The 20,738-nt window shown below is 42.4% G+C and overlaps 1 protein-coding gene across 3 annotated transcripts in view; it reads right to left on the minus strand.

Annotated features, from left to right (window-relative positions):
* The window catches only part of RGS12 (regulator of G protein signaling 12), a 90,268-nt gene that overhangs the window by 14,919 nt on the left and 54,611 nt on the right, over window positions 1-20,738 (minus strand). For 2 of the 3 annotated variants that reach the window (XM_054172129.1, XM_054172128.1), the window contains exons 5-15: window positions 18,764-18,907; window positions 17,146-17,325; window positions 14,300-14,453; window positions 13,021-13,097; window positions 11,133-11,333; window positions 9,362-9,435; window positions 7,466-7,592; window positions 6,495-6,591; window positions 4,620-4,696; window positions 3,947-4,100; window positions 410-1,124 (exon numbers count right to left, since the gene is read on the minus strand). In XM_054172129.1, coding sequence (XP_054028104.1) covers window positions 481-1,124; window positions 3,947-4,100; window positions 4,620-4,696; window positions 6,495-6,591; window positions 7,466-7,592; window positions 9,362-9,435; window positions 11,133-11,333; window positions 13,021-13,097; window positions 14,300-14,453; window positions 17,146-17,325; window positions 18,764-18,907 — 1,929 coding nt within the window. In that variant the 3' untranslated portion in view covers window positions 410-480. Of the gene's footprint in view, window positions 1-409; window positions 1,125-3,946; window positions 4,101-4,619; window positions 4,697-6,494; window positions 6,592-7,465; window positions 7,593-9,361; window positions 9,436-11,132; window positions 11,334-13,020; window positions 13,098-14,299; window positions 14,454-17,145; window positions 17,326-18,763; window positions 18,908-20,738 lie in introns of those variants that run through there. The other variant, XM_054172131.1, reaches the window with a different exon arrangement.

The following is a 20,738-nucleotide window of genomic DNA, read 5'->3' on the forward strand; positions in this document are numbered from 1 at the left end:
TCCCCGCTAAAGCACTTCGAAACTTCCAAACCCTAATCACGGAGCTCATTACGACAAATGGATCAGGAGAAGCTGGAATGCAGCAGAGCTGCTGAGCTCCAAATGCTGCCTGCTATCCTGTTTTGTACTCCTAGGGTAAAAGAATGAGATAATTACAGCGTAGGGATGCGTTTTAAAGGTTCGTCTGCACGTGGCCGTTTGCGGCCGGGTGCCAAAGCCAAACGCAAAGGACATTGTTAAAGGCAACCAGAAATCTTACAGTTAGCACAGACTAAGGCATTGAATTTTCTTCTTATTATTCTCCTTTTTTTTTTTTTTTTTATTTCCTCCTGTTTGTAAAAAAAAAAATTAAGGTGCAGAGAGAATTATTATTTCTTTTTTGGTTGGTTTTCCTTTTTTTTTTCCCCCTTGGTTTAACGGGTGCCAAATACTGATTAACAGTGCTAAGGAAAAGTAGGTGTACAGAAAAGGAAGAGACTATTAAAATCTAGAAATACCTGAATTGGATCTTTGATATCCAGATTTTTCCTGATTACCTGCCAAAGGAGTTGGGGGTGGATAGTTGGCTTCTGGGAGTTTACTGCTGTCTGACGGTGGGGTGGTTGGTGGTGGCGGCGGCGGTAGCAAAGTGCTGTTAGGGCTGCTAATATCTCCTTCAGCCACAAGAGTCAAGTCTGCCACGTTCTCATCATCTACCATCTGTATGCCTTCAGCTTGCAGTTCCCTGGACTGCCTTTTCCATATTGTGGATGCACTGCTTTCCTGGGCATGCGGAATGGGAGACAAGGCAGGGCTAAAAGGAGGACTGAGAGTCTTCTGGCTGTGGAGTGCTGTCAAAGCTGATTTATGTTTTTCTGAGTGACCCATTTTCTTAACTGAACTCTCACTCGAGTTTTGGATGGGCTCCTGCTTTCCAGTCGGCGACGTGCATCCCTCCTTGCCGTCGTGTTTTGAAACTCGCCTGTGGAGGCCCCTGGGGCCCGCAGGAGTAGATGAGCATGGTTCTGGCGGGCCAGTGGGTGGCAAACGAAGAAAGTCAGGAAGAACAAGATCTTCTTTCCTTAGCAGTCCACGTTGGTCATCTGCTCTGTTACTTTGTGCTTTGGATATGAGTTCAAAAAATTCTATTGGGGAAAAACCCAAAATTGACAAGTTTTTGTCAGAAAGGGCAATGCCATTACAACGCACATTTTCAGCACATTTATTTTTTTTTTCCATGAAGATCTTCAATTCTCTCAATGCTGCCTTGAAAGAAGATCCCATGGTAATGAGGAACTTTTTCAATGGCAGCACTGCTCGCTAGCATCACTATAATTAAGACCATCAGGACTGCTATTGTCAGAGGTTTGCAGTGTAGAACAGCTGCAGCTCACTGAGCCTTGAGCACATCTTCTATTTTATGCGCTTATTAAGTCTGTACACACACAAAGGACGTTTGAATTCTTTGTACAAGACAAGGCTCTGCTCTTACTGACAATGGGTGCACATTTCTATGTTCTGGATGGGGTTGGGTTGTGTGTTTTTGTTACCCATCTTAACTCAAAACCAGCCACGCCACGTGAAAGTTCAAAGATGCAAAAGGTTGCAAACTTCCTCCTTGTATTAAATTGCCCTCAGCTTAGTAATAGTTTATCACAGTTTAACTCCATGGTGTGGTTTTAACCCAGGATGCTATCATCACAGGGCATGATCAGATGATGATTTGAAGTAACCCCTCTTTACTTTGTGCTGCAGTGAATCAGTAGCATGCAGGCAGCCAACAGCCATCAAAGGAGCCATTGCTAAAAGCCATGGGGCAGCTTCTTCACAGAGTCTTTAGCACAACTAGAAGTGATTTTCTGATCATGTCCTTAATGATGTCAAATGGTTTAATATGCTTTTGTATAATAAATGAGAGTCATCATAAATCACCACTGTTCTAGAAAGTCTCAAAACTTGGCAACAAGAAACTTAAGCAATCAGAAGCCAAGAATAATAGCACTCCTCAAAACAGAAGCGTTGCGACAAATAAACAAACTCTTTGGTACAAAAAAAATCCACATCTAAATAGAAAAATACTTCATTCCCCAGCACAGAGAGGCTCTGCCTGTCCTCAGGTTTCCAGCAGAAAGCACTGAAACCCCAGAATATTTTAAAAAAAATGCTTTAAAAGGGCCACCTCCAACAGCTGACTTCGAATCGAATCGTTTCAGCCCAGCTTACAAATACGGGTTGAAGCAAAAGCCATCACAAAACGAAGCGCAGAGCCTTAGCGCCAGCTCTAACGCAGCACGAGATGCACTTGCATGACCTTGTCCCTACCCCTCTATTCATATTTGGCAGCCTCTGAATGTCTATTTCTAAAAATTGCTTTTTTTTTTTTTCCTTTTTTTTTTTAAATTTTTAATTGTTTATTAGGTAACATGCTTTGTCAAATGCCATAAAACCTGAACACAGCCACAGGTGGAAGCTTCAAAACGCTTCTTATTGCCAAAGTTTTGCAAGATGGCAGGGTGCATATTAAAGCATGCAGCGTTTCTCGTGTGCATCATACAAGAAAACCCAAACCAAACCCAAAATAAAATGAAATAAAAATGTTTCCATTGAAATGTCAAACTTCATAGAACAGTTGTTGGTTGTGCGTGGGGTTGGGGGGCTTGGTTTTTGTCATTAAAAAAACAACAAAAGAGTCTACAATATTTGGCAGGGATTTCCCAAACGTGGACAAATGTCACAAACTTCAAAATAAAGAGAAAAACAAAAGAAAAGGGGGGAAAAAAAAAAAGTGAAAGCCTTGAATTCTGAAGTTTTCAAATTATGTTAATGTTTTACTCAGCCCTAGGAAGAAAAATGAAAACATTAAAATAGGGAAAACAGGTTAACAAAATAGTAAGCAACAGAAAATAATCTTAAAAGTGCACTACTAGTTGGTCATAACACTTCAATTAGCAAACATCTATCAAGCAATTAAAGCTTCAGCCACAGCACCTTTCTCAGTTCCCATCAGTGGGCATTTAGCCACAGGTGAACACTCAATTTGCTGCGTAGCTGTGCATAACCAGGTGATGGATATGCTTTTTAGGGAACATCAGCAGCAAATCTTAATCGGGGGGGGGGGGGGGGGGGGGGTGGGGGGGGAAGAAAAATCTGTCCTCTGATTTCTACTTGGGAAAATAGGGAGGAACATGCAGGACTGATAAGCCAGGCAATTGCTTCACTTAATACCCCAGGGCAGAGCGGGCAGTGTCAAGATTTCTACTGCTACATGATTTTCATTCCTTCTTTCTCCCAGGGACACCATTCTATGAGAACACAAACTCTCCTAGAAGTTTTTTTTTCCCACTGATGTCACCAAATCTATTCAGATGTAATTAAAGGTAAAAGTGGGACTCTGAATATACAAAATTAACAAGAAGCCTTTGCTTACTTTTAATCAGCAGAGCAGTTACTGAATGGAAACTAAGCTTTCATTCATGCCCACCACAGCTCCTCACAGCCATCAGCTTGTACCGCCCTGACTGTCAGAGACTTTAGCAGATAATTGTCAAAACTTCTTACCTGAGCAAGTTAGGGTCTACACCCTTTTGCAGAATGCCTTTCAGTGACTTGAAGACTTATCTAAAGGTGAAGAGAAAGGCAAGCTTCTACATGGCTTGCAAAGGGTATCAAATGGGACATTCAACTGCAACTGACTAACTAATTCCTTCTTACTTTACCTGAATCAGGCAGCTTTCACTCTGCCAAACCCCACCAGGCACCTACACCTAGCTGCAGCTCCCCTGAACGTTTGCCCCTCGGCTTCAGCGGTGTCACAGTTCAAACACAGTACCGAACGAAAACAGAAGGATCATGACCATGGTTTTCACAACGCAGCATTAAACACACAGCACCTTTAGCTACACAGACACAAAATCTCATTGCTCTAAGACTACTTTACGTTAATATGTAAGCTATAAAGTTCACATACCCTCTGCTTCATCCAAATTTATTTTCTGACATTTTTTTTTCCCAATCTTTGCAATAGAGTCTTCTCTCTTTGACAGCCGGACTTCCCTAGCATTTTTTCCATTTTCTCCTTTCATTTTGATAGAATTAGACTTTCCTAGTGCTCTTCCCTCTCCCTGCATTAGAAGGAAAGTTAAGGTACCACTTACATTTAAGCTGTATCATTCTGTACATAATATGGTCTAAGTGAATAAACAAAAGTTATTTGGAAAACACAGTTCTCTAAACACCACTACAACAAACGTTTGAGTTTAAACCGGAGCACGGCACGGAACGTTTGCCATAGCAGCTCCCCCAGGAAGGAACCAACAAATGGAGTATTGTTTACTCTGAAGAATTCACATTACAGAAAGGGCCTTTGAATTTCAGACTAATTCAGCTGCTTTCAAATATAGATAAGCCCATGAGACACGACACAACAAAGACAACACAGCCAAAGAGCTTTTTGACTCATAGTCATGAAGACAAAGTTCTCACAAAGAAATGCTGTTGACAGTGGGGAAATGTCAGATGAATTATAGCTACCCTCAGTCTAGTTACAGCATTTGGCTGATGCATAAGGCAGCTTTTAGTATAGAATTCCAGAAGGAAACAAAAGGTGATCCAAGGGACAAAAATCGTGGCAGGAGACTTACGGTGGACACTTGACTTCTCGAAGTGGTTACAGTTGCAGTCGGTTTGCCTGATGCACCTTTCTGTTTATCTGTAAACACTGAACAGAAACACACCTTCCATAACTACAAACACATCATTTCCCAGTTGAAGCTATATTTAAGCAACAAGGATGCACAAACCAGGTTATTTTGCTTTGGAAAAAAAAACAAACCACAAACTTTGCCTTTGAAATGAAAGGTGTACTCAGAAAATGAAGAATGAGCACTGTTGATATCCCTGTGGCTTTCCACTTAACACCTACCAGGGTCTCCCTCCATCTTCACATTTTCTTAATGCTGGTAATAAAAAAGCTGAAGTTTAAAGTAAGAGTTAAAAGATGCTGATGTTTCACTTAAAGTTCTCCTAAGTTTTCAGTTGATTTAAATCAAACAGCCAAGCATTCATTTTGTAAGTCTACAATGCAGAATTTAAAGAGCAAACAAAAAAAATCATTCAGCAGAAAAAAAACAACTGAAAGGTGATGGTGACTCTTTCCCCAATCTGTTCTATGAATCAATTATCTTCCAGACATTGCCATATCCTCCTGGTCAGCTTCTAACTGGGGTTGTTCAGCTGAGAGAGAAGACTCCAGGGGGATCTTAGAGCTGTCTTCCAATAAGTGAAGGGATCCTATAGGAAGGCTGCAGAGGGACTTTTCAGAAGGGTGTCTAGAGACAGGACAAGGGGCCACTATGAATGTGTGTGAATCTATGGCTGAGTGCAAGTCAAATATTCAGGTATTACCAGTGTAAAACTTCCTAGAGCAACAGTAAAATGCTTGCTATCAACAAGGACACAGGGCTCTTAGATTGAGTCCAGAAGAGGTACACAAAGATGATCCAACGGCTGGAGCATCTCTGCTATGAGCATAGGCTGAGGAAGATGGGGTTGCTCAGCCTGGAGAAGAGCAGGCTGCAGGGGAACCTTACAGCTGCCTTCCAATACCTGAAAGGATCCTACAGGAAGGCTGCAGAGGAACTTTTCAGAAGGGTGTCTAGAGACAGAACAAGGGGGAATGGTTTGAAGCTGAGGGAGAGCAGGGTTAGACTGGATCTTAGGAAGAAGCTCTTCAGTACAAGGTTGGTGAGACTTTGGAACAGGCTGCCCAGGGAGGCTGTGGATGCCTGGATGTGGAACCCCATGGGTGTTCAAAGCCAGGCTGGATGAGGCCTTGAGCAGCTGAGTCTAGATCAGAGGTGTCCCTGCCCACGGCAGGGTGGTTGAAGTAGACTATCACCTAGGTCCCTTCCAACCTAAGTAGTTATATGGATTCTATGAACAGATGAATTTCATCTTCAGTCCTAACAAACTGCACTCATTTTTAGTTAAAAAGAACATAGGCTACATGTGACATACCTAAATTTCATCACATGTACCTCACTGTCCCATTAACCAAAGAAACTGACTGAAGCAAGCCCTATGAGGAGAGGCTGAGGGAGCTGGGATTGTTTAGCCTGGAGAAGAGGAGGCTCAGGGCACACCTTATTGCTGTCTACAACTACCTGAAGGGAGGTTGTAGCCAGCTGGGGGTCTCTTCTCCCAGGCAACCAGCACCAGAACAAGAGGACACAGTCTCAAGCTGCACCAGGGGAAGTTTAGGCTCGAAGTGAGGAGAAAGTTCTTCACAGAGAGAGTTGTTGGCCATTGGAATGTGCTGCCCAGGGAGGTGGTGGAGTCCCCGTCCCTGAAGGTGCTCAAGAGGGGGTTGGACATGGCAATTGGAGCCATGGTTTAGTAGTCATGAGGTGTTGGGTGACAGGTTGGACTTGATCTTTGAGGTCTTTTCCCACTTTATTGATTCTAAGATTTATGAAACTGACTGGACATCAGAAACAAAAGCCTTTATCTCAACTTACCTCTACCCTTTGTTGGCTCTTTTTCATCCAGAACCACCCGCTGACCATCCAGATTAGATATAGGGACACCAAGATCAAGTGGTTCCTGCTCACCATTCTAAAGTCGGATCACAGTTTGTATATAATAAGAGAAAAAGCTGTTTTCAGAACAAATTTATGCAGTCTGACATTTTTGGGAGGAGAGAAAAGCAAAGCATTTTTGTATTTTGGTGCAGCCTCAGTATCTTTCTTCTACTATTCTAAAAGTATTCATTTAATTTGGGGGGTTTGCTGGGGGGAGGAGAAGAAAAAGATGATCTCGTTTATGAGGGTGCACAAATACTCAGCACTGTGTATGTTCAGCAAATCATGTTTTTCAGAGGAAGTCTGAGATGATTTTATACTCTAAATTGGGTGTATGCTGTCAATTTTATCATTTTCTTAAATTAAGTGATGAGTTTTTTTCAGTTACTTTATAAACTGGGGAATGGTTCAGCAAAGACATTCTAGAAATTCACCAAGTACCTTTCCATTCCTTTGATATCCCATCACAATGGAATCACAGAGACAATCCTGGCCAAGGATTTAGTGGTAGTGTGTTTGGACCAGACTGCTGCTGCAGAAATGTTATGTGAGAGGCCTTTAATGATTCCCAAGATAATGGAACAATAGCTTTAACTCATCTGAATCAATTTTCCCTGGCTAACAATGGGAAAAGTTGCACTCTGGAAGAAGCTAGGTTCAGGTTCTATTATTTAGGATTTTTAATTTATTCTGAAGGATAACAGAAACCAGATGCAGACTAAAGCTGTGAGTTAGTTACTATTAAGCACAACAGTTATAGACCACTGTGCATTTTCATCTCAACATGTAGTTATAAATACAGGTTATAATGTCTAATTGGAATGATAAGAGTAATTGCAGGGAATACCATATGACCTTCTCCAGACAAAAAAGAGACTTCAGCTTGAATTACATCAAAAGATACTTACTAGTCTTGCCACAAGTTCATTTAGATTTAAACCATATTTTGCAACCACAGGCCTTAAGACCTCTGTTACAGGTTTGGTGGGTTTAGCCTTCAGCCCAACCGATCGATTGATTGGAACAAGATCCAGCCTGAAACACAGCGATTGTGACATCAATGAAATAGTCCAATAAACAAAATATGTCTCCTACCTGGAACTGTTCAAGGCCAGGTTGGATGAGGCTTTGAGCAATCTGGACAAGTGAAAGGCATCCCTGCCCGTGGCAGGGGCTTGGAACTAATTATTTTGATGTTTCCTTCCAACCAAAACCATTCTATGACTTCTCCCTTCTATAAGAAACCCAAATAACTGAAACTTTGTCCTTCCTGTTTCCTTTGAACACATCAGCAACTAAACAGAAATGATCCCTTCCAATCATTAGCTGGTAATTGGCACAGAAGTGGCAGGCATTCAGGTAACCAAGCATATCCACAAAGCAGTCATCTTCTGTCTGAAAACACTCCAAATATTTGAGTGCCTTTGCTTACACATTGTCTACCCACAGAAGGAAACCACCTAGAACATTTCTACATCTTAATTAACACACAAGTAACATATGGCACCACCCACTTAGAGTTCCTTTTTAATTTGGAATCTCAACAAACTCACACCTCATAAGAGACTGCTCAATCTCCACTTGGAAAAATCAAATACGCTATATACCACAGGCAGTATGAAGAACCTTAAATAAGAACCAGCCCTGCTTCCTAAACAAAGGCAATATAAAGCCAAAATGATGAATGCCTGACAAAGTAAATTTTGACCACTCAAAAAGCATCACTCAATAATGTAACAACAACATTCTACCTCAGGACTTTGTCCTGAACCAATTATTTCAGGAGTTTTCACAGCACTGGTTTTATTTTTACAGTTTTGGAACATTAAAGCATTTTCTGGCATTTTGGAAGAAAAAAAAGTAATCAAATACAGCACTTTGAAAAATCTGGATAACAGAATACAACATTGCACAGCACTGAACACCTACTGAAGTACATTATAGCTCTATTCATTGTAATATTAAGCATTGATTTAGTTAAGATTCAGACCCTACAGCAATCCTCAAATACCTGAAGAGGGCCTACAAGAAAGCTGGAGAGGGACTTTTTACAAGGGCTTGTAGTGATAAGACAAGAAGGGATGGCTTTAAGCTGGAAGAGAGATTTAGACTGCAGATAAGGAAGAAATTCTTTCAAGTGAGAGTGGGGAGACACTGGACCAGGTTGCCCAGGGAGGTTGTGGAGGCAACAGTAGAGTCAAAATGAGCTGGCCCAGCACCATGTCAAGCTGAATCTTAAAACTGTCCAGTCTGGGGGAATCCACTTCTTTCCTTGGGAGATCCCTCCCTGGAGGTGTTCAAGGCCAGGTTGGATGAGGCCTTGAGCAACCTGGTCTAGTGTAAGGTGTCTCTGCCTGTGGCAGTGGGGCTGGAGCTAGATGATCTTTAAGGTCCTTTCCAAACCAAAGCATTCTAGGATTAAATGTCTATCTCTTGCATAAGTGTTGTTGCAACATAAAGTAAAAATGGGGCTTTTACTGTAATAGAAACTCAAACTATGTGTTAACAGCCAGCCAAAGTAGTCAGTCATGTTCAGTTACAAACATCAGGTCACCTTCCTTCTTCACATGAGATTCTTTACTTGATACTAAGGCCTGTTTCTTCTACCAGCCTGTACAACGAATGCAAACCTTACACCCCCTAGCGCAAGATGTTGCAACGCATGGCCAACTGGATTTTATTTTACTGGATCCAGACAAATCCTTCTCTGCATTAACAACTGTTTTCTGCACAGGTAACTGACAAAATATTTTAGTGCACTGACAAAGGGTGGGGTGGCCAAAGCCAGGGTTTTTCCCTCTTACCGAAATAAAGTGCGCTTTTCTAACCGTAGGTCCCGAGACTCCAGGATGCTACTGTCTTGGTGCAATACAAGTGGCTACACAGCACATGTCAGGAACAAAAGGAAAGAGTAAATTAATATTAACATGTGTATGATTAATTTACTGCTCAGAGGCTAACTATGTTGGTTGTTGTTTGGGTTTTTTTCAGATAACTCAGAAAATTATTACTAGAGCTTGCATGCATTCTAGCAGATACTCATTTCCGAGGTGCAACATCATTACAGTGTGGTTTACTTTTGTTTATTTGTGGTTTATTTGATTTATTTCCCTGGAGGTGTTCAAGGCCAGGTTGGATGAGGCCTTGAGCAGCTGAGTCTAGTTGAGAGGTGTCCCTGCCCATGGCAGAGAGGTTGGACTGGATGATCTCTGAGGTCCTTTCCAACCTGAGCTGTTCTAGGATTCTATAATGTTGTCTAGCCCTGAGACAATGACCTGGCCAGCAGGAACAGGGAAGTCACTGCGACCCTGTACTCAGCAGTGGTTAGGCCACACCTTGAGTACTGTGTCTAGTTCTGGGCCCCTCAATTTAAGGAGGACATTGAGACTCTTGAACGTGTCCAGAGAAGGGCAACGAGGCTGGGGAGAGGCCTCGAGCACAGCCCTATGAGGAGAGGCTGAGGGAGCTGGGGTTGTTTAGCCTGGAGAAGAGGAGGCTCAGGGGTGACATCATTGTGCTCTACAACTAAGTGAAGGGAGGTTGTAGACAGGAGGGGGTTGGTCTCTTCTCCCAGGCAACCAGCACCAGAACAAGAGGACACAGTCTCAAGCTGCACCAGGGGAAGTTTAGGCTTGAGGTGAGAAGAAAGTTCTTCACAGAGAGTTGTTGGCCATTGGAATGTGCTGCCCAGGGAGGTGGTGGAGTCACCATCCCTGGAGGTGTTCAAAAGGGGATTGGACGTGGCACTTGGAGCCATGGTCTAATAGTCATGAGGTGTTGGATGACAGGTTGGACTTGATGATCTTTGAGGTCTTTTCCCACCTTATTGATTCTATGATTCTAAGCTTCAACTCCCACTGCAGCCAGCAGGTATTCCGGAAATCAGTGTTTTAAAACAAGCCTACCTCCTTCAATTTTAATAAACTACTAGGTTGATGCATTAAAAAATATGGCAAGTTAAAAGGCTTTAAAGGAGCAGGCACAACTATGGCCATTCGCTGGGGTTTGTCATTGTAATCACATAGATGGATCACCAGCACAAATTTGAGACAATAAATGTGTCACATACACAGTTTGTCTTTGATTTGGAGACACTGCTGCTGGAATAAGAGCCATCACCCTCCCTCTCCTAACAATGCAGATGCCTGCCTTGGAAATTTTTCTCAGTATTAAAACATGCACCTTCATTTTAGCATAAATTCATCACATTCACCTTTGAACAACTGACTGACTTTATGTCTCTCTGCCTTAATGAAGAAACCTACTGCAATGCATTTGTTTTCTTTGTGGATAATTTCAATTATGTAAAAGCTAACCCTTCCCTTGGGTAAATTACATGGACTAGATACCTAAATGAAATTATCATTACAAGGAAATCCTTGTCATAAGCTCTCCTCTGCTTTCTGTCATGTAGACACCACAGTACTCCACCACTAAAACACTCCTTCAATTAACTAGGATTGTAAAGCTATGGATAGAACCAGGAGCTCTCTATTACTACTGAGAGGACAGAATTCCTTATTTAGTAAAATGTCTAGGAAAATGGTTTAAAGAGAGGCAGAGAATATGCAATACCTTATCACCTCCAACTAAAAAAAGGTCCACTGCAGCTATGTTGATGCCATGTTTCTCACAGACCCCAGATAGCACCTCTTTGATGGAGAATCCAGATTTAACAGCCATTTTGCTGGATGAACCATCTGGAAGGTTTACACAGCAGTATTTGGGTGATTTATCTTTATCTGGTGTAAATGCAGGCAATCTTGAGGGCTCAGACTTGACAGGAGGAAAAAAAATACATAAAAAGATGCAAAGTCAGTGTCCCTTGGGAAAACCAGGAGCGTGCATAAACCAAAGAGTCTGTGCAAATTAAACCAAGCCAAGAAACACACTCTTGACCATGATTACAGTTCAGAAACCCATCCAAATATCATCAATATCTGATAGATTTAAACCCCTGGGAAAGATAAAAACTATTTAGATAAAGGTTAACAGCACAGCAAAAATCTGAGAGGTGAAGAGATGAAGTTTTAGATAGCAAAGCAGGTTACAAAATTCTCCAACTACACCACAGAACCCCTAGTCAAAAAGTGTAATAAGTAAGTAAATTCTTCTTTAGCTTCCAAATAGTTCAATTATCTATACCCAGTAATGACCTGCTGCTGTGAAAACTATCACTGGCACATTGGGGATCAGTTGAAGTGATGAAGAACACCTTTAAATATCCAGTTCCTCACACAACATTTCCTCCTTTTTTAACCCAACCTGAATGCTCCACATGCAAATATGCCACAGAGAAACTAAACATTTAAACTTATTCATTCCACAACCATACTTTTTCTTTTATGGAAGGGAACAAGAAGTTATGGATTAAGGCCAAAGGACACAGCATTAACCTTCATTCTAGAGTAACACTACTATGACATTTCCAAAGTAGCTTAAAAAAACCTCAACAAAGAGCTCATTTATGACTTAAAAAGACACTACAAAAGTACTGTTTGCAGCATCTTCTGGAGTATTCATCATGCTTTTCCTCTTTTACTTGCTGCTTCTCATCCAAACCACAGTGACTCTCTGCCTTACTCAGCTGGAGAGGGAGAGAAAGGAGGAGTGTAGCTTTAGGGAAGCTTTGGTGCTTTCTCTTATTCAAGCTCCTGAGCAATATTTGCAGCACAGGAAAAACCACAGAGTTGCTAGAATCCAGGCTAGCAGAGGGATACCAAGAGCACCAAAAGAACTTCCAAGTTTTCTTTTATTTATATTCTTCCTCCACATCAATGCAGTTAAACTGAATTTGGAGTATTACATTTATGTTCTATTGTTAATGCTGTCTTTTAATGTTGTGTTTCATTAGCATTACACTGTGAAGGTAGAACTTGAAGAGCAGAAATCATAGTAACTTGAGTGACTTTTCTTCTACATGCTATGACAAAATCTCAGCCTTTGCAACAAAATTCCCTACCTCTCCTTTCTCAGATTTTAAGAGCAGAATGAAGTCAAAATGCCAAGCAGAAAAACTCACAGTTTTAAAAGAAACAGAGAAGAATGAGGCAGGACAGACACTGGTGTCACAGCCACCAGCCTCACACAACTTGCATACAGGTCAGAGAGCTTTAAAATGTGGTTGTTCAGAACCTCAAAGGTGTGGTAGGTGGAAAAAGATGTTTTTAAAAGAGCTACAATAGCTCCCTTTGTTCTGGAAGTTTACTGGTGGTCTGAAGTCAAGATAGACAAGATGCAAAGGACACCTGCCTGTTACAAGGACAAAATAAGAAGCAGGAGATGGACACAATCTCAGTTACATTTCTAGTATTCTAGAACTGCTTAATATCACATCTTGCCCTCTAACTGTATCACCTAAAGAGCCTTTCTCAAAGGATTCCTTCAAACAAATTACTTCACACTACTTGGAAAATCAGTGAATCACTGCTTCCCCACTTAATTAGTAAGAGCCAGCCATTACCAGGTCAAGACTAGCAGTTGATGACATGGAGCCTTGTGATTCCCTTCTGTACGATAATCCATTGGACTGAATAGAATCTGTTTGTAGAAAGAATCAGCAATCAGTATAAAAAAAAGCTCATTTTTAGTATCTATTATAATACAGAAAGTTATTTCATTTGTTAGCTCCCCTGGCCACAAAAATAATGGGATTTCTTTAATGGAAGGATAAAACACCAACTCTTCTTACTTTGCACTGAAGCATGGAAAAAACAAACCAATATTTGGGTCAAGTACTTCTTGGTTATGTAACCCTTGAGCACCACTTGCTTTTATACTTTAAGGAAATAATAAATTAACCCTCTTCTAAAAAAGACATCTCTACATGTTTTTAAAGATTTGAAAATTATTCTCCCTCTTCAGATATTTTGAAGGGAGATAAATGTTTTTAAATCCAAGCCAATCGCTGGTCATACTCAGGAATTTGACTCCAGGATCTTTGCAAATGTCTCTGATGAGTTTTCACATATAATGAGAACACTTAAACCATCCAGATCAGCAAAGGTACCTTGTGAGTCTGGGTCTCAACTAATAAAAATAGAGAAGAAGAAACCACAGTAAGGACACAGTTCAAGTTTGGGGCTTCTGTGGGATTTCTCTGTTATTTCTAACTAAGTGGAATGAGTTAAAGCAAAATTTTCACCTCTTCCTCCAGAGGCCACAGCCAGGTGCTTTCATCAGGGTGCTCTTCCTTAAATGCTCAACATCAGTTCAGTCACAAAGCAGCAGATTGCAAGAGTTTTCACAGCTCTGAATATTCTTTTTTTTGCATTTTAGTCAGAAAAGGAGGAATTATGTAGTGAGTGTGCTCAAAAGTGACCAAAGCTGTGTGGTACTAGTAAAAGAAAGGCAGGATAATGCAGAGAGAGGCACTTTTCATTACTGAAACTACAGCACTATTAGCACACACAGCTCCAGAACTTTTCTGTAAAGGGCTGAAATTCTCTTGCTATTAACAGTAGCTCTCTGCTTGCAAAAGCAAATGCCAGCACATGGAAATGCAGTCTACTGCAAAGGAGAAAAAGGCTCTTGGAAGTCAATCAAAACAAATGTAAATATTCTCAAGCTTTAACCAATTTATTTGCACATCTGCTTCCACAAAGCTTGCAGTGATACTAGCTCCCCTATGACCTTCTGACAGTTTCACACCCAAGGAGGCATTTAGATACAAGCTAAACACGGTGAGATCAATCACAATACTGCTGAAACAACTTTGCAGCTACAGGGATGTGGATACTCACCATTTGGATAATCACCATTTTCTTTTCTCTTCTGGGATTTTCCCAAACTCTTACTTCTTGACCACGAGAAAAATGTTCCCCTTTTCTTCTTCTCAGTGTCTTCTTCTCCTGACTCTTCATTTAAAGATCTTCCTGACTTTGATTTACCACTTAGCTATCACCAAAACACAATGAAATCATTGCTTGGATCACACTTGCAAGCGTATTATCGAAAATAAACCATCCCACGCTGCTTCCCAAAACAAGAGTGTGATCCTCAGGTTAGCTGGCTCCTTTACCCCACCCACAAGTATATTTGCCAGCATACCCTTCAGTAGCAATCATAAAGAAAACCCAAAACCCAGTGGAAACAGAAATAAATACATAGATGAAAATGTGCTACTGTGTAGGGAGTACATGAAGGTACCTGGAAATAAGCCAGAAAGAGCTGCTGAAAACATCAAAGAACTCTCCACAGCTCATCGCTAATCATAGAAAGGTTTAGGTTGGAAGGGACCTCCAAAGGCCATCTAGTCCAACCACTCTGCACTCAGCAGGGACATCCTCCACTACATCAGGTTGCCCAGAGCCTTGTCCAGCCTGACCTTGACTATCTCCAGAGATGGGGCTTCAACCACCTCCCTGGGTAACCTGCTCCAGAGTTTCACCACCCTCACGGTGCAGAACTTGTTTCTAACATTCAATCTGAATCTCCTCTTCTCTAACCATTGCCCTTTATCCTGTCACTGCAGGCCTTTGGAAACAGTCCCTCTGCAGCCTTCTTGTAGCCCCCTTCAAGTACTGGAAGGCTGCTCTAAGGTCTCCCTGGAGCGTTCTCTTCTCCAGGCTGAATTACCCCGGCTCCTTCAGCCTGTGCTCATAGCAAAGGTGCTCCAGCCCCCTCCAATCATCTTTGTGGCTCAAGCCTAAGGTAATGTGGAAAGGCCCCCTGCCCTACTATCAAACCACACTATTTCATGGCAGGTATTTTCCCTAGGCTAGGCTTGATCATGACCTACATTTAAAGCCAATGCTAAAGTACTGTTTAACATTTACAAGCATGATCAAAGTATTTGTTAGAGCTGAACAACACAAACATCGGGAATGTCTGAGATTCAACTTCATTTTCACGAGCTACTACTCCTATATTTTTAGAGGATTCCTTAAAATGCCACTATTAAAAAGGTTCCTAGTCATAAAAATACTTAATAGCAGATGGGCTAATGTGTAGTGATTGACATGGAAAATGCAAAGTTATAATTTACCCAAGGGTTATGTAATAGCATGGTGGTGTTATCTACATGACAAAAACATAAAGTCTAAATAAAGTGGCGAGATCAGCATGAGCAGAGGTCTCATTTTTAAGCAACTGACTCCCTTTTAGACAGAATTAGCTTAGCTCAGGAAATTAAAACACTATCCTCTGCAAAGATGAGTTAGAGTAAGTTGAGCCTTCTCCGATAGCTTCTGCCACGAGATTTAACACATCTAAGTGCCGGGTTCTACACACTGGCCAGAACAACCCCATTCAGTGCTACAGGCTGGGGCCAGAGTGGCTGGAGAGTGGCCAAGCAGAAAGGGACCTGGGGGTACTGGTTGAGAGTAGACTGAACATGAGCCAGCAGTGTGCTCAAGTGGCCAATGGCATCCTGGCCTGTATCAGGAATAGTGTGGCCAGCAGGAGCAGGGAGGTCATTCTGCCTCTGTACTCAGCACTGGTTAGGCCACACCTTGAGTCCTGTGTCCAGATCTGGGCCCCTCAGTTTAGGAAAGATGTTGACTTGCTGAAAGGTGTCCAGAGAAGGGCAACAAAGCTGGGGAGGGGTTTGGAGCACAACCCTATGAGGAGAGGCTGAGGGAGCTGGGGTTGATTACCCTGGAGAGAAGGAGGCTCAGGGGAGACCTTATTGCCCTCTACAACTACCTGAAGGGAGGTTGTAGCCAGGAGGGGGTTGGCCTCTTCTTCCAGGCAGCCAGCAGCACAACAAGAGGACACACTCTCAAGCTCCACCAGAGGAGGTTTAGGCTGGATGTTAGGAAGAAGTTCTTCATAGAAAGAGTGCTTGGCCATTGGAATGTGCTGCCCAGGGTGGTAGTGGAGTCACCATCCCTGGAGGAGTTTAGGAAGAGACTGGATGGGGTGCTCGGTGCCATGGTTTAGTTCATTAGATAGTGTTGGGTGATAGGCTGGACTCAATGACCTCAAAGGTCTTTTCCAACCTGGTTAATTCTATTCTATTCTAAAATATCTGCAGTCAGGACAGGTTAAAACATCACAGCTTCATCCCAGTATCCAAGCAGAATAAGCTTCTGAACTGATGCACTAAAATAGTATTTTTTTAATCTGTACATATATAATAATGCTTGTACATATAGAAGAATAACAAAGACTCACAATTCTATTCAGGAAGTCAATAAATAGCCAGAATCCTGATTCAAAGGTATAGATTCAAAAAAAAAAAAAAAAGAAGTATTTTCCTGCATCTATAAAGATTTTGTAATGATTTTTTGTCTGCACCACCAAACAAGCATTCTAATCGGGTTTTATACAGTGTCTTAGACTGGATCTTAGACTGCATCTTATGAAGAAGTTCTTCAGTATGAGGGTGGTGGAACTCTGGAATAGGCTGCCCAAGGAAGTTGTAGCTGTGTCCTCCCTGGGGGTGTTCAAGGCCAGGCTGGATGAGGCCTTGAGCAGCTGAGTCTAGTTAAGAGGTGTCCCTGCCCACGGCAGAGAGGTTGGAGTAGATGATCTCCAAGGTCCCTTCCAACCTGGGCCACTCTAGGATTCTATGATCTTTGACCTTCTAAAGAACTTGAAAATCACCAAGAACAGAGTTTTCAGATAACAACAATACAAAGGTAACCTTTTTTGGCGTTGAGATATTGGACTTCTCTGAACTGATACTGTGCTTAGAGGTGGGGCTGCTGGGAACATGCTGAGGATCAGGGAGAGCACGACCTTCTACTTCAGATAAGATGCATTCTTGGTACAGGGGGGACTTCAGAAAGCGAGTGTAGCTATCAAACTTCATCAAGTTAAATATCTGAAAATAAAATGCAATGGATAATGGTTACATAAGCTTAAAATCACACATCAAGAACATGAAGCTATTTGGCAACAGCCAACTGTCACGAAATTTGGGATTTAACCTGTAAACAGACTTTGTTTAGTCCTGCATCAGTTTGAAGTGAAACATGTTTTGATATATTTCCTTAGCACAGGTTCAGAAAAATGCAGTGGGAGGAATGGGTCTGACTGAGGGAACCTGCTGGAAGAACTAGAGAGGCATTGGCAATTTGAGATAAGTAGGTCACCTCCAGACAGACCACAGGGCTGGGGCTGACCCACAGCAATATTTCACGTCAGCATTTTTCACCCACTTCATGAGCCTGCCAACCTAAGCATGCAGCACTTTCAAAGGAGGAAGAAAACCTGCAGCAGTCCAGCCACCAAACTCATAGGAAACCACCTGCTCCATGAAACAACTCCAAGAGGCTGAAGAGGAATTCAGGCATGGGCTCCACAAAGCCAAGGGGAGGAATGCGAGAAAAAAATGTCTGGGAAGACCATGGCTGGTAATTCCCACAGAAGCCTCAGGCCTTGGGAGGTGCATGTGGGGTAGTCAGAATGCTAAAAGCTACCAGACCAGCAGCTAAAACTATCCTTTTACCTCCACTTTGCAGATGGAGGAAGGTACTGCACCAGCTCACATTGTCCCAAAAGCATGACCTGAGGTTGCATGAAGACTGAGATTGTGACCTGCTTCACTGATGCAGTCAAGGCTGTATCCTTGATTTCTAAATAGTATTTCTACTAATAAACTGTTAGGGTGAGAGAGTTACCAAAGAGATTACTTAGGGGCAAAAAAAAAAAGCAGGAAATTAAACTCCACAGAAAAGATAAAGTACATCCTTTTGTTACATCACAACGTCCTGTTGTTGTGTTCTGAACATCGATAATTATTGAAAACACATCCACTGCAGAGCTCGGCAGACACCAACAGCTTTAATAAGCTCTCTGACACTTCTGTTAGAGAATAAAGAGCCTTTAAACACAACAGCCACATTCTACAAGCCTTTTTACCTAAAATTGGACACTCTTTGTGCAGACAATTGTGCACTAAGGAGAACAGGCAACCACATGCACATGCCCTGTGCAAACACCAGATGCAGTGGTGCTGCAGCAGCTGGAGCGATGCATTTGTGTTAAGTCTTCTTTTCAATAACAGCAGTTTGCAGATTATTATTTCTTTAATTCCTGGCAATTCTCTACACATAGGCAAATGTACAGAAAACCAGGCAAGCAGCCTCTCATCACACAGCTTTTTTTGCCATTTGCTAAGAGTCTGTATGACCTTGCCCTCAATGGCTCTTTATACATAATAAAACATACACCATGGGAAGTACTTTTAGGAGATTGTAAAGTATTCAAAGGAAACATAACAGCCATAAATGTGCAGCAGTCATGCTCTCTATGGTTACCTGAAGTTGCTGCTCCTTGAACATATCTGGATGTGGGGAATTGAGAATATCATCTGCCAGCTGTGCCTGGCTATCAATATTAACTGGGGTTGTAGCTTTGCTGCACAAGAACTTGCTGAAGATCTCCCGAGCTCTGTAAGAAAGCTACAGAAAAGAAAGGCTAAATGTAAGTTTGCTTTAAACTCATGCTGTTAAGACAGGCATACCACCCAAAACCATACAGCCATTCCACTTTCCTCACTAGATCAGCATTTTTCATTCAACAGTTTTTGTTACTTTAGTGCACACAAGCAAGGGTTTCCCTTTCATATCGCAAAGATTCATCACATATTCCTTAAAGCTGTCATTGAAATAAAAGTTCAATTAAAGTGTGAAAGCAATAAAAGTGAAGACAATCAAATCTGGCATTCAACAAGTCCAAGTGCCAGGTGCTGCACTTTGGCCACAGCAACCCCATGCAGAGCTACAGGCTGGGGTCAGAGTGGCTGGAGAGCTCCCAGAGAGGGACCTGGGGATGCTGATTGACAGCTGCCTAAACATGAGCCAGCAGTGTGCCCAGGTGGCCAAGAAGGCCAACAGCATCCTGGCCTGCATTAGGAATAGTGTGGCCAGCAGGAGCAGGGAAGTCATTGTGCCCTGTACTCTGCATTGGTTAGGCCACACCTTGAGTCCTGTGTCCAGTTCTGGGCCCCTCAGTTTAAGAAGGGCATCGAGACACTTGAACGTGTCCGAAGAAGGGCAACAAGGCTGGGGAGAAGCCTTGAGCACAAGCCCTATGTGGAGAGGCTGAGGGAGCTGGGATTGTTTAGCCTGGAGAAGAGGAGGCTCAGGGGAGACCTCATTGCTCTCTACAACTACCTGAAAGGTGGTTGTAGCCAGGTGGGGGTTGGTCTCTTCTCCCAGGCAACCAGCACCAGAACAAGAGCACACAGTCTCAAGCTGCGCCAGGGGAAGTTTAGGCTGGAGGTGAGGAGAAAGTTCTTCACTGAGAGAGTCGTTCACCATTGGAATGTGCTGCCCAGGGAGGTGGTGGAGTCACCATCCCTGGAGGGGTTCAAGAGGGGATTGGACGTGGCACTGGGTGCCATGGTCTAGTCATGAGGTCTGTGGTGACAGGTTGGACTCGATCTTTGAGGTCTCTTCCAACCTTGGTGCTACTGTGATACTGTGAAATGCTGTCTTACAAAGGACATTATATTTTTTTTTTCAGACATTAGACCTTTTTCATGACAATCCCTGTTTAAATAACTCCTCGAATCTTACTTTTTGAGAAGCTAGAAAAAAATTGATGTTTCTATATGAATATTAACAGTCAAACCCATTCATGCTTTATCATTAGCTTGTTTGCTTTGCAGCACCCACATTCTGGACCTAATGAAGAAACCACCAAACTGTGCTCAGAGCCCCTAAGGGTGGTGCTCAGAAAATACATTGTTCAAAGACAGAAGGAAGTGAGGGGGGAAAAAAAAACCCTCAGTGGTCCAGAAAATAACAAAGGGGGGTGGGGAGATGAAGCTATTTCCACAGTGTAAAGTTGATTCAATTTGGCTGTGGTGTAGGCAGAGTTGCTGCCAACCTGCACAGAATTCAAAACTCACAAGTGTAGGACTACAGGAGATGGAGGGTCTCATCATTTGTGAGCAAACATGATTCCACTTACAGTAGCAGACATAGCTAATGTAGCTATAAACACATTACCTTGGCTACTGGAGGCAGCCTGGCCAAAAGAACAGGACAGAGGATAATTGCTACCTCTCCTTGACATGTTAAATTAACTCATTCTGAACTCCCTTGCACTGGGCTACTGCAGCTACACTTCTCATCATCCAGTATAACTTAGCTCATTTCTACAGCACTACCTCTGCACTTCAGCACAGCTGAGATATATCCAGTATCTTAAACTTCAGATAGTGCCCTCAGGGGACTGAGAAAATATCACCAAGGCTCCAACCCAACTCAGTGAAGTCTCAATGCA

This window comes from Dryobates pubescens, chromosome 23, assembly GCF_014839835.1.
Source record: "Dryobates pubescens isolate bDryPub1 chromosome 23, bDryPub1.pri, whole genome shotgun sequence".
Classification (NCBI taxonomy): domain Eukaryota; kingdom Metazoa; phylum Chordata; class Aves; order Piciformes; family Picidae; genus Dryobates; species Dryobates pubescens.